Raw genomic sequence first — 13949 nt, 5'->3', positions numbered from 1 at the left:
AAAAATCAACTGAAGTATTTCCTGAAAATTTTGGTCAAACTTGCTTTCATGTTTGCGAAGTTGAAAAAAACCATACAGCTATAGAATGCCTGAAGCGCTCGTGCTGATGTTTGAAATTTTTTTTATAAAGCCTTCTCATGTAACATTCACATTGTAATCTGAGATTTTTACATTTATCACCCTAGCCTCAGTATCTGACTTTCAATTAACAAGAAAAGTTAAAACCCAATGTTTTTTAGACTATAAAGTTACAATTACAAGTACTTGAAACCAAGTGACAAAACCACCCATTTCGCTGAGATCTTAATGGTTTTATTCACAAAATAAACAGCTTTGTCTTTCCAAAGGAAGAATTTAACAGAAAGACTCAATGCAATAGTTATAAAAAAGTGGTACTGAAAATTTGAAAAAGTCTGATAAAATTTACAAATGCAAACTATCACTTTGTACAAAATATTTTTTTTAAAGAAAGTTCAGTAATAGATTTTAAAATACAGTTTTAACAACTCAGAAATGCACATTTATTTCAAATTCTGATTAGGTACTATTTTCGTCTGTGTGGGGAATTCTCCCTTCGCCTGTCCTCATTCTTTCTGGATTCTCTGTACTGGTCAGAATAACGGTTGTACTTCTCTCGGTGTTTCTCTGAACCATTTCTGTATCGGTCTTCCTGTTCCTCCTCTCTCGGACTTGAATTATTACGGTCTCTCTCTCTGGATTTTGATCTTTCTCTTTTTCTACTGCGATGTCCATTATCTTTGCTCCAGTGTCTGTAATTTTCATCATCAGACAAAGAAGCTCTTCTCTCTGCTTTCTTCGGTTTTGAATTACTGTGCTTATTTTCTAGATCCTTACTTCTTTCATGGTTCCTATCCTTACCACTATGGTAACCGTCTCTGCCATTGGACTCATCTCTGTGATGATATTTTGATACGTCATCTCTCCTGTGTGATTCTCTCAAATTTCGGTGATTTCTTTCTGATTTGCTTTCAGTATCACTTCTTTCCTCTTGCTGCCTCCTCCCCATTTTCTTTTCAAGTGATTTCCTTTTCCTTTCTTGTTTTTTCCTGGAAACTTTATCAGATTCTCTATTTTTCTTTTGCATTCTCTTTCTTTTGGCTTTAGGAACATCTGAAATTATAACAAATTATGGGAATAAGGTTGCATTTTAATTTATTACGCTTAACTTTTTAAACTACATAGAAAGTTCTAGAGAGGTATTTTTTGTCAGAAAACTTTTGTAGGTACGTATCTGAACAAAGGTTTCAAAATAATGAGCTTTGATTTTATTGCTCCCCCCCACCCCCAACTGAGTGTCCCATGCAATGGGGGAAAATTCACCCATTCTTTAACTGAGCAGGTACTGATTATTTTTAAATGTCAGTCTGCATTACAGGCTTTTTATTTTACATAAAGAGAAATTCTCCATAAAAGTGTGAACTGACTATCAAGCCCAAGACTACTCTCCATTTTTCCTCTAAGCTTCAGTATTTCTCAGTAACCCCACTGTTACTAACACAAGAATCTCACATTAACAAGAAGCAAGGTCACAACGCATCACCCCAAAACCTTAAAAGCATACAAATAAGAAATCAGGGAATAGCTTTCTGCATTTCATCCCATTTACAATGCCTATACAGGTATCGAGAACATGATGCAGCTCAAACCAAAAAGAAACTTCTTCCTCAACTTACAAAAAAACCCAAACCTGCGCTTGAATGCAAAACATTACTAAGCAGTCTTATCAGTGTTAAAATAGAGCAACTCACTAAGTCGGAATCTAACGTAACATCTGCAAACCTGCCGATCCAAGAATTTTTTGGTTATGCAAGACATGCTTTCATATTTGAAAAGATTTGAAATTCTGTGTACTGACGAAACTCCAACCACCTTCTTTTCCCCCCTCCCCCACCAGTTAATTGCTTAAAGAGGGAACAACTCAAATTTGTACAGGTGTGGCTGCCACTCACAAGTATCCCTTAGCTATCTGCAAGTGATGCCTGACTTTTGAGAACCTCTACCCATCATCATCCTCTTGGTGACTTGATACAAAAGGACCAGGTATAGGCTGTAAAGTCATATATCAAAGCACCCTCACAAATAATTTTTTTTTAGAAATATCACCTTTCCCAGACCGTCCAGTCTCTTAAAATAATTTACTTTTCCAATTACTTCCTGGAAAAGCTTATCAGTCAATGGAGATTAAAATCAGCAGATGTGGAAAAATCTCCAACACTATCCTAGGAGGAAACAGAGGCATACTGAAATGGCTCGAGATAGTGGTACCGCAGCAACGTAAGAAAAATGGCCCTCTGGCTCATTTTCAGGAGAAATAGTGACAGCTTTGTCAACAATTTAAGATTGAAACTTGTGTATTTCTAAATACACAGTAGTGCTCATCTCAGTAGAAGAGGCCTTACTCTTCCTGTTTGCTCTTTATAAGGAACCTCTAGATTTCACTCGACTGTATTTATCAGTAAACACTGAAGTTACAGCCATTTAGAATAACCATTAATTCACCTTGTTGTATGAACTATAGTATCATATCAGCTAACTGTTTCTAATCACTTTTTGAAAATACCACAGCCAAAACTGACTTAATACTACATCAAATCTGAGTTCTACAGCAGCTGGCTAGTTTCATGTCTGAACTAAGGCTTCCTGGCATTCTGATAAAATGTGATGATGGATCACTTCAGATAGATTTTAACACATTACGTTTTCTAAACAGTATTTTCCCTATTGTTTGACATGCACCAGAATGCAGAAAAAGACCTGAGAAAGTAAATACAAAGGAACAAGCTGCTTTGATAACAAATTTTGTCCTCTGCTGGTCCTGTTGTGGTTGGAATGACCTCTCCAGAGCAGTGCTGAGCTAGCTGGTGAAGTTCCACACATTAACTGTCCATAAGACAGTAATCTCTAATTTAGCTCCATGCTCCATTTCTAATCAGCAGTTTTCCTATTTTCTCTTATATATTGCACTGTTAAAACACCGGAATATTGTAGCACATTCCTCTGAAAAATGCGTTTCAGCTCTACCAAGTTATTTTGAAGAATTAAAAAGCTGCAAACACAGGAAGAGTTGGAGTTACAACCAGTAATGGACCTCAATCAAGTTTACCATTAAAGAATATAGTTATCTCCAATTAGTGTTCTGGCCACTGTATTTAAGTACACAAGAACCAGGAACAAAAAAGTGAAACCAGGCTGCAACGATATCAAAATGCAAGTTTTAATGAATGTGTTCCTGAATGGAGAATGGACAAGTAAAAAAAGGGAAGGTCCTAAACTTACAAAAATAAAGTGTTCATACTAGCAGACTGCAGACTCAGTTGGTTTGTCGCTAAGGATTTACCTCTCTGGTTCCTATCAGCAGCTCAGCAGAGCTGCAGCTGTCTATGCAGGAGCCATCTGGCTTTTTGCTGAACTAACACCTCCTCTGACCCTGTTTAACTGTGCCCTCTTCTAGTGCTTTGTCGTCATTAATGCGATGAATGCGATGATACACAAATCAGACTTTGTACAGTAAGATTGCAATGGAGAACAAAAATGCATTTCCAAAGCATGAGCAGTTCACACTGCTTTTATCAATCAACATTTTCATTTCAAAGGCATGTAATAAATCAAATTAACTTTGAATCAGCAAGCTTCTGTACTATAGAACGTCATGCTGCGTTATCATCTGCTCACATTATATACAGTGGGGGAGACTGCACACAGTAACTCACACTAGCATGTACTTTATAGAGTAAGCAATGTTTATGACACTTCATGTCAAATAGAAGGTTCTACATCAGCAGGATGGTATAAGATGCTACACCCTAATTATAATGCGTAAAACTACAAAATACTAAGTTGTCAGCAAAAGCTAATTCTTCCTTGGAGATTTCTCTACAGACAAGAACCTTCACTGTATCACCACACAAACTCTTCCTGAGAAAAAGGAATTAGAAATGGAAACTTGAAAGGAGAATAATTCAGCTAGAACTGAACAATGTCATTTCTGACCCATGAAGAGGCACATATTTACAGGGAAGGACACAGGTAGTATGAAGCTCACTCCATCAAGCCAAGCAAAAAAGAGCTGTAGTCATTAGTCTCTACAGTTCATCAGCATCCCACAGAGATATTAATAGAGAACGAGTCTAATCCCGCTGTCCTCCACTAAACTGAAGTGATAGTACTGAGCAACAGGTATCAACTATATAAAAAAGTAATCTACAAAACAATGTTCCTCAGATATTTAAGTCTCCAAAAATGGAACTCAGTTTTTCTAAACTCTAAAATAAATTTCCATGAGCAATATTTAGTATTATAAAACTTGTAAGTTTAAAAAAATTGACTAGTTTTTAAAGCAGACAAACTAATACTGTCTATAGCTAGTTTTTCCTCAAAACAAGTATACATAGAAATAAATAGGTGTACAGAAGTAAATAAAAGAGAAGTAAATAGTTACAGTTAGCATTTAAATACCTGAGTCACTGCTGTTACCACTGCTAGATGAGGAGTCACTGCTGCTGGATGACTCTGAGCTACTACTGCTGCTGTCAGAATCAGAATCTGAAGAGTCTGTCTCTGAAGATGAAGAGGAATCTGATGACTCAACATCTTGTTTCTGTGTCATTATCATCTTTGGTGCATTTTTAAGATGCTCCCGTAATTCATCCCTAATTAACAGAAAAAAAAAAAAATCAATTTTTTTTTTTTGGCACAGGGAGGGGAGGGAAGGAAAATAAATATCAAATCAGAAATGTGATTACGTTAGTCCTCCAAGGCCAATAGAAGTGAAGAAATTGATGGCAAAGCGAGTGTTTCTTGGGTTATCCCGAGGCAACAATCCCTCAAAGAAAGGCTGCAGTGTTCTGATGAAAACAAACATCTAAATTAAACACCATGCCAGCTTAGCACTAATTCTCATTGACATTAATAAACTGAAAAAGAAACTGTATGGATCTCCATAGGACAGCAAAAGTTTTCTCTTCATGCATTTTTCAATACTTCAATGTTTATATCTGTATCTGATCAAAATGCTATTTAAAAACTTGCTCTTTTACGAAAACATAAGCTTCTTCACACACAGAAGAATTACATACATACTGTCAGATTATGACAACAAAAAGCCTAATTTCGGATAATACTTGTTGACCAAAAAGTTCAAAGATCTAGGTACCTATACTGAAATCCCAAACAGGGTCCTAAGTATAGTTTCAAGTTTAAGTTTACATGAGCTAAAGCATCTACTAAATTCTTCACTATACACAGAAGAAATCCCAACTTACAGGATATAGCTCAAGCAACTGAAAGGAACATTGTCAGAATACAATGCATTAAATCACATACAGGCTTAAAAGAATGTGGTATTTACACTATACTTAAGGATAAGCAATTAATCACAGAAAAACTGAAATTAATAGTTACGTGCTTTTTTTAAGTTTTGTCAGAAAAAGAAGCCACAGTAACATTTATTACAGAGCTATACAGCTGATAATACATAAAAATAGAATTGCACTTGGAAAATTCTTATACAAGCTGAACCATCATTGGGAAAAAAAATATAAGATACACCTTGCAAATAGTCATGCACATACTTGAACCCAAATGGATGGTAACACACTCAGCTTAATGGGACTCTCTGCAATAACTAAATCTATACATGAACTTATTCTTGAAGTACTGCAGCTACAGAACTGCAGTTTTAGATGAATTTGAAAACAGAGTTCTTATCTGTACTTTTTCAGATAAATAAACTAATTAAATTTACAGTTTTGAAAATAAAATTTCAACTTACTCATCTTTTAATCTTGCATTTAGATTAGGAAGTCCCATATATTCACTGAGTTCCTGAAAGAATATTTTGACAAAAATTCTACTGGAGGATGTGGTAGTTTCTTCACTCAGTATTATACATTCAAGGACCTGAAAATATTTAGAAAAATATTTAGAAAAAACCTCTAAGTTTGAACCTACATTCTTTTATTTATCTTAAAAACCTTTGTTCTCCTGAAATAACTAATAAAGAATGATTTCTGCATGTCCCCCTGCCCCAAGAACATAGAGCCTATGATTCCTAGTCCAGACGTTCTGCCTCTAAAATTCTTTTCTACCACCTGGGAGCAGTTTCTGATCATATTTATACCAGTAATTCTTTAAGGATTTATTTTATCCAGGAAAGCTTCACAAGAAAAAAATCAGGGGTGTGCACTTCTGGGAAGTTAAAGATTTGGGACTTAAGTTCTAAAGAGGTGAAATATTTGGCCTGACTTGTGTGTGCGCATGAAGAATGACAATTAGACTAGGCTGTGAAACAAGAATAAAACAGTAGGAAAAAAGAAGTTACCTTGATATAATAATATAACATTACAAATGAAGAAATAAGTTATCTCAGAATACAAGATTGCCTTTATTTGGCACTTAAATCACAAAATGGCAGTATTTTAGAATTTCTTATAATTATGTAGAACTTTTAATTTTATATATAAAGATAATTTTAAAAGGTTTCTTTAGGCTTGTTTTTGAGAGACTGTTCTGCAATTTACATTGCTGATTAAAAGTTCAAAATTCTAAAAAAAGTGCATTTTAATCAACCAGTTCCAGCTGAGCTCCACAAAATACCAGCTTAAATCAACTACTTAAGAATGGGGGAGGAAGGATGATGATGCACAGGGGGCAGAAAGAGGAGATGGAGCAACACAGAGTTGTTCAACAGTGTCTGAGAAGATACTTAAAATAATCCAGTTTGCTACAAATACAAGTAGTTCCAAATTGTAGAATCAATACTAAAACTAAATGTATTGTATGTTATTTCTTAATACTGGAGATTAATTATTGAAAAGAAATCTAGGACAATACCCTTTTTTACTTACACTCCAGGGAATTGAATCGGTATACAGTAGATGAGCAAACATCTTGGCAACATTCCTCAGTTTGTTTGTTTCCAAACGATGAATGGTATCATATTGTTCTTTGAAAATAGCTTCAAAGGATTCCATATATTCTTTTTTTAACATGCAGAAACGCTGAGACAACATTGTACAATTTAAACAACCAGATTAAACAAAATATGAAACATGCAAATAACCTACATGTAAGTGACCTAATGGTGCAAATATTACTGCAAGATTTTCCTTTTAAATCACAATTGGAGGAGAAGAAAATACCTTCAAACGGATACATTTTATTGCTTTCAGCAGTTTGTCAGAACAAGAAACTCATCTGCATTGCAAATCAGTAATTATCAGTTTTGAACTACAGCAAATTATCCAGCAATTTCTTTTACTTCCGTACACGCAGTATTTTCACCTGATGTAACCCCATCAAATGTAAATTTTTTTCATGACATCACTGAATGACTACTTAAAATTAAAGAAGCAGCAGGGAACACAGAGGTAAGACATTTTGGATATAAACATTCTAAAGAACATGGAAATTGACATTTATATTCTACAGAACATGTAGATTCATATGGTTAGTGCTTCGTAACTGACTATCAGCAGAAGCATCTCCTCAAACACTGGATAAAACATACAAATGGAAAAAACCACTCCCTTTCAGCGTAACTTACTCCCTTGAGAAAACAAGTATTTTATCTTAACTAGTCAGATCTGTCAATATTATAGATAGGGAAAACTTAAGTAAGAAATAACTGCAACTAAATTAGCAATTAGTTACACACAGAGCTAGCTTTTACTGAAAAACAAACAAACAAAAAACCCCACCCACAACCCCAGGACAGTAAGTATTCAGACGTCTTGTGCTCTAAATACAACCTACTAAGCAGCTTTGAACAAAATGGTAAAAGACAGGAGTCTCCAAAATTAATCTTCAGCACTGTAAAAAGGATATTTTCTGGTAACTCATAATACTTTTACCTCTTTTTAGTACCATTCCTTTGCCACTGACTTATTGTTCAACCGTAATGAGAAAAGAAGGAAACAAAAAAAGCACCAATATAAAGAAAAAATGAGTTCTCTCATTCTGCATTCACTATGCTTATTACAATCAAAATGTTAATTCAATCAACTAATACAACCAATCAACTAATATAACCATTTTCAGAATGATAAAAAGACTTAGTTTTATTTATCCATTAAAATTTAAGTTTGACATACAGAAAAAAACCCAATGAAATTATCTACCATAAAGTATAAAATCTGAAAACATAACTCACCCCTGCCAGTAACCCAAAGAATTTCTCATATGTTCTTTGCTGAGCACAGCAGTCAAGTATCATATTGCAGAGTTCTTTCTAGTTTAAGAAAAAAAAAAAAATTCTCTAGGTAAATTAACTGTAGCAGCAAAAAACATCATTACTAAGTACCAAAATATTGAAGAAAGCCTTACATGGATGCGAGCTTTGAAATGAGCATACATAAAACTTCATTGGCAACATCAGTAGTTTTCTGAATTTCTCATGTTTTAGACATTATCTGGGGCACGAATACGAACTTTGCCGTTGAAAGTTCCTCTTCTGCTTAAGCTAAAACTTTTGAGTTAACACACTGTACATCTCACCAAAAAACAATTTACAAGCAGACTTTACCACAGTGCAAAAAAAGGAGGTATAAGATAAAAAGGCAAGGTTTTGAGGGCTTTTTTGTGGTTTTGGTTTTGTTTGTTTGTTGTTTGGTTTGGTTTTTGGTTTTTGTTCTGGTTTGTTTTTTTAAATAGCACCAATCCCTGCATTTATAGAAAATGAAGATTCTTTGCAACTTCCAAATGTCAAAATGGCATATAGACAAGCCATTTGGAAACTCAATTACAATGTGCATGCTTAGCAGTGTATTTCTAAAATCAGGAATACCTGCAGATTTCAGTATATACTAATATCTTTAATTATTCAGCCATAATTTTCACCACAAGCTCTGCTTACGATAAGCAAGCAGAAGGCAGTGTTTCACTGCAAGCGCTTCACCAGAGACGTCTGAGGGTGACGTTCAGAAAGACTAAACTCAGCCTTAGGAGGCTGATCTGCCTGGACTTCCTCTATAACCAAGAGAGGGAGAGGAACTTTTCTAAGAAACTGTTTTAGGCTCATGTTGTGAATCACCCTCTAGAAAAGCATCTCTCCTTCTTGGCTAGGAAGGAGCAGAGGAAGCCTAGCTAGATTAGCCTCTCAAAACTTTTGTGCATCCCCCATCACTGATAGGCTGCCTTCCATTTTTCCCCTCTCTCCATGGTGGATGTAAGCACCAGCTACGGCCGTCCTGCAGAAGATGCTCTCTTTCCATTGATACCAACTATCTAGAACAGTCAGGGCCAGTCTTTTTGGCATACAGGTTGTCTGGCTCTCATTCACCGTGTTCCCCAATACCATCACCCCAAGATCATTATCGAATCACCCTCTGGCCACCACCTCCTACTCTTTCACACACACCAAACCAAGAACCAGAAGAAAAGGGTGGATTCTGCTTTGTACTTCCCCTCTAGGACCAGAGCCCTTCACCGGCTGAGAGCAGTGATCTAGGCAAGTAAGCACACACAAGTTTAAAACCAAACTTATTCCTCTGACCTACTATGTAAATTACAGATTGTAATACAGCTTTGAACTGGTTTAGGGCACATTTTGAAACGTTAATTAGGACAAGTGAAGCAAACGCTTTTATATAAATTAGGAGCCATGAAATACACGGCACTTAAACAGGACTGCGGTTCTTCCCATTAACATTTTTTTTATTATTTTCTCGTAAGACCAAATTCATAGCATAAACCAATTTATGACATTCCCAAATAGGTTTTCGGCTCTCAGTCATGTATCTTCCATGATTAGTTTAATTTCTCTTTTAACTATCAATAACACTCCCATAAAAAAATACTGGGTAATTTCAAGCATTTTGTCCTCTTTATATCTTACACCAGTTTACTGTAACATATAATCAGACTTCATATCCTCCCACCTGTGCCATTCTTCCAAGCACGTATTCCAAAAAGAAACATTTTGCCCATCACAAAAACTCAAAACAAATAAAAAGCCAACCATGCTGGACAAAAAATACCCCCTCCAAGTATCGAGGCAGTAACGTATGAAACAACCTTACAGATGTGCTTAAAGGCATTTCTTTCAACACTGTCACACTGTGTTAGTGTGATGTATTAAAATGCATATTAACTTTTTATATTATCCTGTTTAAAGTAATGCTGCAGTTAATCAGTTTTTAAACACTAAAAAGGGTAAAGTGCTGATGCCACTGCTAATAAAGTCAGCAAGACTTGAAAAACAAATTACTTTTCTACCTCATCTTAAATGCAATTACAACATTGGTATCCCCAGTGGCTTACAGTAATTAAATATTTTAATATTTTAATTAAATATTACAATGATTTCTAGGAGGCTATCTTGAATAATCACATGCATGAAAATAGATTTGCCCACAAAGACATTCTTGCTAGTGTTATCAAAACAACTCGAGGTTAGGTCTAGAGTAACTGTCTTCCAGATTAAAAATTAACAAACTTTAAAACGATTTAATTATTTTTTTGAGAGATGCGACAAGTTCACATAGCAATTCTAGCTTCATTTATACCTTTAAAGGTTAGTTAACTCATTTCTATGCTCCCAATGATAACACTTCTGGTGATGTTTATGGCAGGAAGAGCCTGTGTTTTTTAGTCCATCACTTGCTTTAAAGAACGCAATGAATCTGTTTCCCAATTTTACAGGCAATTTATATATTGTGTTGTTCAACAGTTTTCATACAATGCTCAACAAGTGACTATTCAGCTTAGTTAAGAAAGTATGTATAGCTATCCAATCATGAAGTAAACCACTTTGAAAATATCTGACATCCCATACAGATGATGAATGATCTTTTGTAAAGACCTTTAATTCATTATTGTATTATGGAAAAAAACCAGCACTTCCCAAAACTGCTAAGACAGGAGAAAGCTCCCTCTAAATACACTGCTTTTCTTACAGTTCTCCCTAAACATTTCCTACTAGCTCTTACCCAAACAGGATAATGGTTTAGATGGACTGTGGCTCAATCTAATATGGCAAGTATAATGATACATCTAAAGTTGCTAAAGGGTAAACTAGGAAAAGACAGAAAAATTGGACTTGCTTTTTCCCCCTGCTTTACCATTTTTAAAAAACAAGCACACCCTGCCCACTCTGTATTCTCTCAACTTCACACAAAGGCTATGTTCACTGCAGATGGAAGAGCTAAAGCAACTCAGCTTTCTCACTCCCTTCTGATCATGGGTTCCTTTTACAGTTACTACATTTTTTTTTTTTCCCCCCGTTTCTTCTCCCCTTTCTTTTCTTTAACATTTGCATTCAGCTAAGACTGCAGTTTCGGAGCTGCCCCACAGGCTGCCTCCAAGAGGAGGTCTCACTCCCCCTCCCTAGCTGGAAGCGATTAATTCCCAGCGCCCCTCCCTTGCTAGCCAGACAGCTCTGTTCCCTCCATCGCATACACAAGCTGAAGCAATCAGGAGACATCCCCACCCTGTAAGCTAATGCAGCTTCTTAAAATAGAAAACTATCAATCCCAGCACTTGGTTTCTACTATCATACAAGGAACTAAAGGAATTGATCTGCTGGAAGCAAACCTAGTAAAGGATATAAATTGGTTTAAATCAATGTGAAATTGGAATTATGCGAAATTAGTGCCTTGCATTTTATACATTTGCACTGCTTTTACAGATGCTACGTTCTTCCTTTTTCCTCTCAGCTAAAGTGTATTTTACTTCCACCTATTACCTTAAAACTCTCTCTACTGCTGCATATTTTAATGTGTGTAACGTCACACGTGCCTATTTCTTCCAGCATCTCTCCTCTTTCTCTTCTTCGTTTGTCAAATTACTCCTCAGAGCCAAGGCTGGCAAAGCCATGGAAGGTGTTTCAGTATCAGGTGGCCCCTTGGCAAACTACGTGCAGTGCTTTCGACAGCTACTATACTGTCTCCAGGTCTGTCCTGTGTTTGGTCAGCTAATGGTCTTTCTTAACTTTTATTGTCCCTTTATTTACCATTTTTTACCTCAGCTTGTTTTATGTTTAGAGCAATGTATGCTTAAAGCCAAATATGGTTATCAAAAATCTTGCACAAATCAGACCTATAACATGTTACATAGAAATCATTAACTGGATATAAGGATAGATATATTTTTAATCATGCTGCTAGAAATTTACAACACACAAGAGTCTGGTGAAATAATACATTAAAGCCCCACATATCTGCTTCCACCTGAAGGCTACACATACAAAAAAATTTTAAGTGATGCCACTGAGGTAATCTGAGCAATTCTATCTCCTTAGATTAAATGCATACATACATACATACATGTTTGGAAGATCGAAGTCTAGTCAGAATTGTAGCTAACGCCTGTTATCAGTAACACACATATATAGCATAACTCTGTATGTCTTCCACACCTTCATTTTGTAAACATCAACATATACCACAACATACACAGAAAGGGCAATGAGCTTCCCAATTATATTATGAAACTAGCTATTTTTACCTCATTAGTATCTTTAATGTCATAAAAATATGCAATTACAGAAAACTATTTTACGCTTATTGGAAATATTTTAACATAAGTATCACCTGCCACATTTATAAAGCGCATGCAGCTTATTTTCCAAAAAATACAATTAAGCTTTAAGCACTCAAAATAGTTGAAAATTAGTCTTAGTTTTTTTAAAAAATTTATTTTCTGGAGAAAAGATCAGTAAGAGCTGAAAAATTTAAACATTAAAAGTTATGAGCATATGCTTAAAATAATCTTATCTAATAGATATCATGTATTTAAAGAAGTACTTTTTAAAACTTAAGTTGTGTTTCTGGGATGTCATCCCATATAGGTATGGTTTAAAAGACCTCTTTTAATCCATTACTAATTATTTCAAGTGATACGTTGAAATTCATCTGTATGTTTAGATGATTTCTCCTGTCAAAGCTCAGCCCTTCTGTGTGATCCACAAGCCTATTAAGAATAATCCCTATTCCATCCTTCAGGTCATTAAAGAAATCGCAGGTCAGCCAAAGCATTCACACCTACCGAACTATTTAGAAACTGTTTTCAATTTTAAACATGTAACCTACATTATTAACTGGAGAGAATGAAAGAGGGTAAACTGGTTCCACTAATGGGTTTTTCCAAATTTTAACTCAATATCCAGATTCTGCACCTATATGTGCAGATGTTCTATATCTTCAGGGATTACACTGATGTCAACGGCACTGTATGTTACACAAATTAAAGCCACTGAAGAAGCAAGACCTTGCCTATCAAAATTTTATATCCTAACTATAGAGTGTTCAGAAGCAGGTTTGGTTTTTTCTTTTGGTGTTGTAGTCTTTTGAGGCTCCTACATGTGTGAAAACCAGGTCAAAACCACCATATAATTTGTAAAAACTTTGATCAGTGTAAAATGGCCAGTAACATAATATAAACAAGTATACAAATCAACACTTTGACTTGAAAAATGTCAATGTCAAATTTCTAGTGGGAGTGTGGACCCACCTCAGACTCAAGGCTCCTGGTAACACTGATAATTCCTTTCTTTCTTCAACACCTTTTGAAGACTCCTGAGGAACAGACCTCAGATTGCTTTTCAACTTGTGATCTACACATCTCTGGCATCAAATATATTCATTCCTTTTTTTAAAGATATAATTCAAAAGCCATATAAGCTGACCTATGTATCTTACGTACTGAATAAACACCCTGTAAATTGATGGACTGTCAGAAGTATTCCCAGGATCATACAGGTCATAAAGAGACAGCCAAACAGTTTAAGAAACTACGCCCTGTAGGTAGTTACTGCACCTTGGATTAAGAAACGGCTGTAAGCACACACAGTCCTTTTCAACACAAAGGAAATCAGGCTGAGGGCCAGCTTCTTTCAGAAGTTTTGGAATATATTACAAACATTCAGCTATCAATGTTTTTGAAGAATTAAGAATTTTTAAAAATTATATATTCATTACATATTATATTTTATA

At 35.4% G+C, this 13949-nt stretch overlaps 1 protein-coding gene across 1 annotated transcript; it reads right to left on the bottom strand.

Annotated features, from left to right (window-relative positions):
* Window positions 1-296: 296 nt before the first annotated feature.
* On the bottom strand, window positions 297-8248 carry LOC104083342 (pre-mRNA-splicing factor CWC22 homolog; the record flags this gene model as incomplete). The annotated part of the gene is made up of 6 exons (XM_009586792.1): window positions 297-1131; window positions 4477-4670; window positions 4764-4865; window positions 5792-5919; window positions 6867-7019; window positions 8171-8248. Coding segments are annotated over 6 exons (1242 nt in total), but the record flags the coding sequence as incomplete, so codon positions are not given.
* Between the last annotated feature and the right edge of the window lie 5701 nt (window positions 8249-13949).

Source organism: Fulmarus glacialis, unplaced genomic scaffold, assembly GCF_000690835.1.
Source record: "Fulmarus glacialis isolate BGI_N327 unplaced genomic scaffold, ASM69083v1 scaffold44891, whole genome shotgun sequence".
Lineage (NCBI taxonomy): Eukaryota > Metazoa > Chordata > Aves > Procellariiformes > Procellariidae > Fulmarus > Fulmarus glacialis.
The sequence above is the reverse complement of the archived record's forward strand: the minus strand, read 5'-3'. Positions and strand labels throughout refer to the sequence as shown.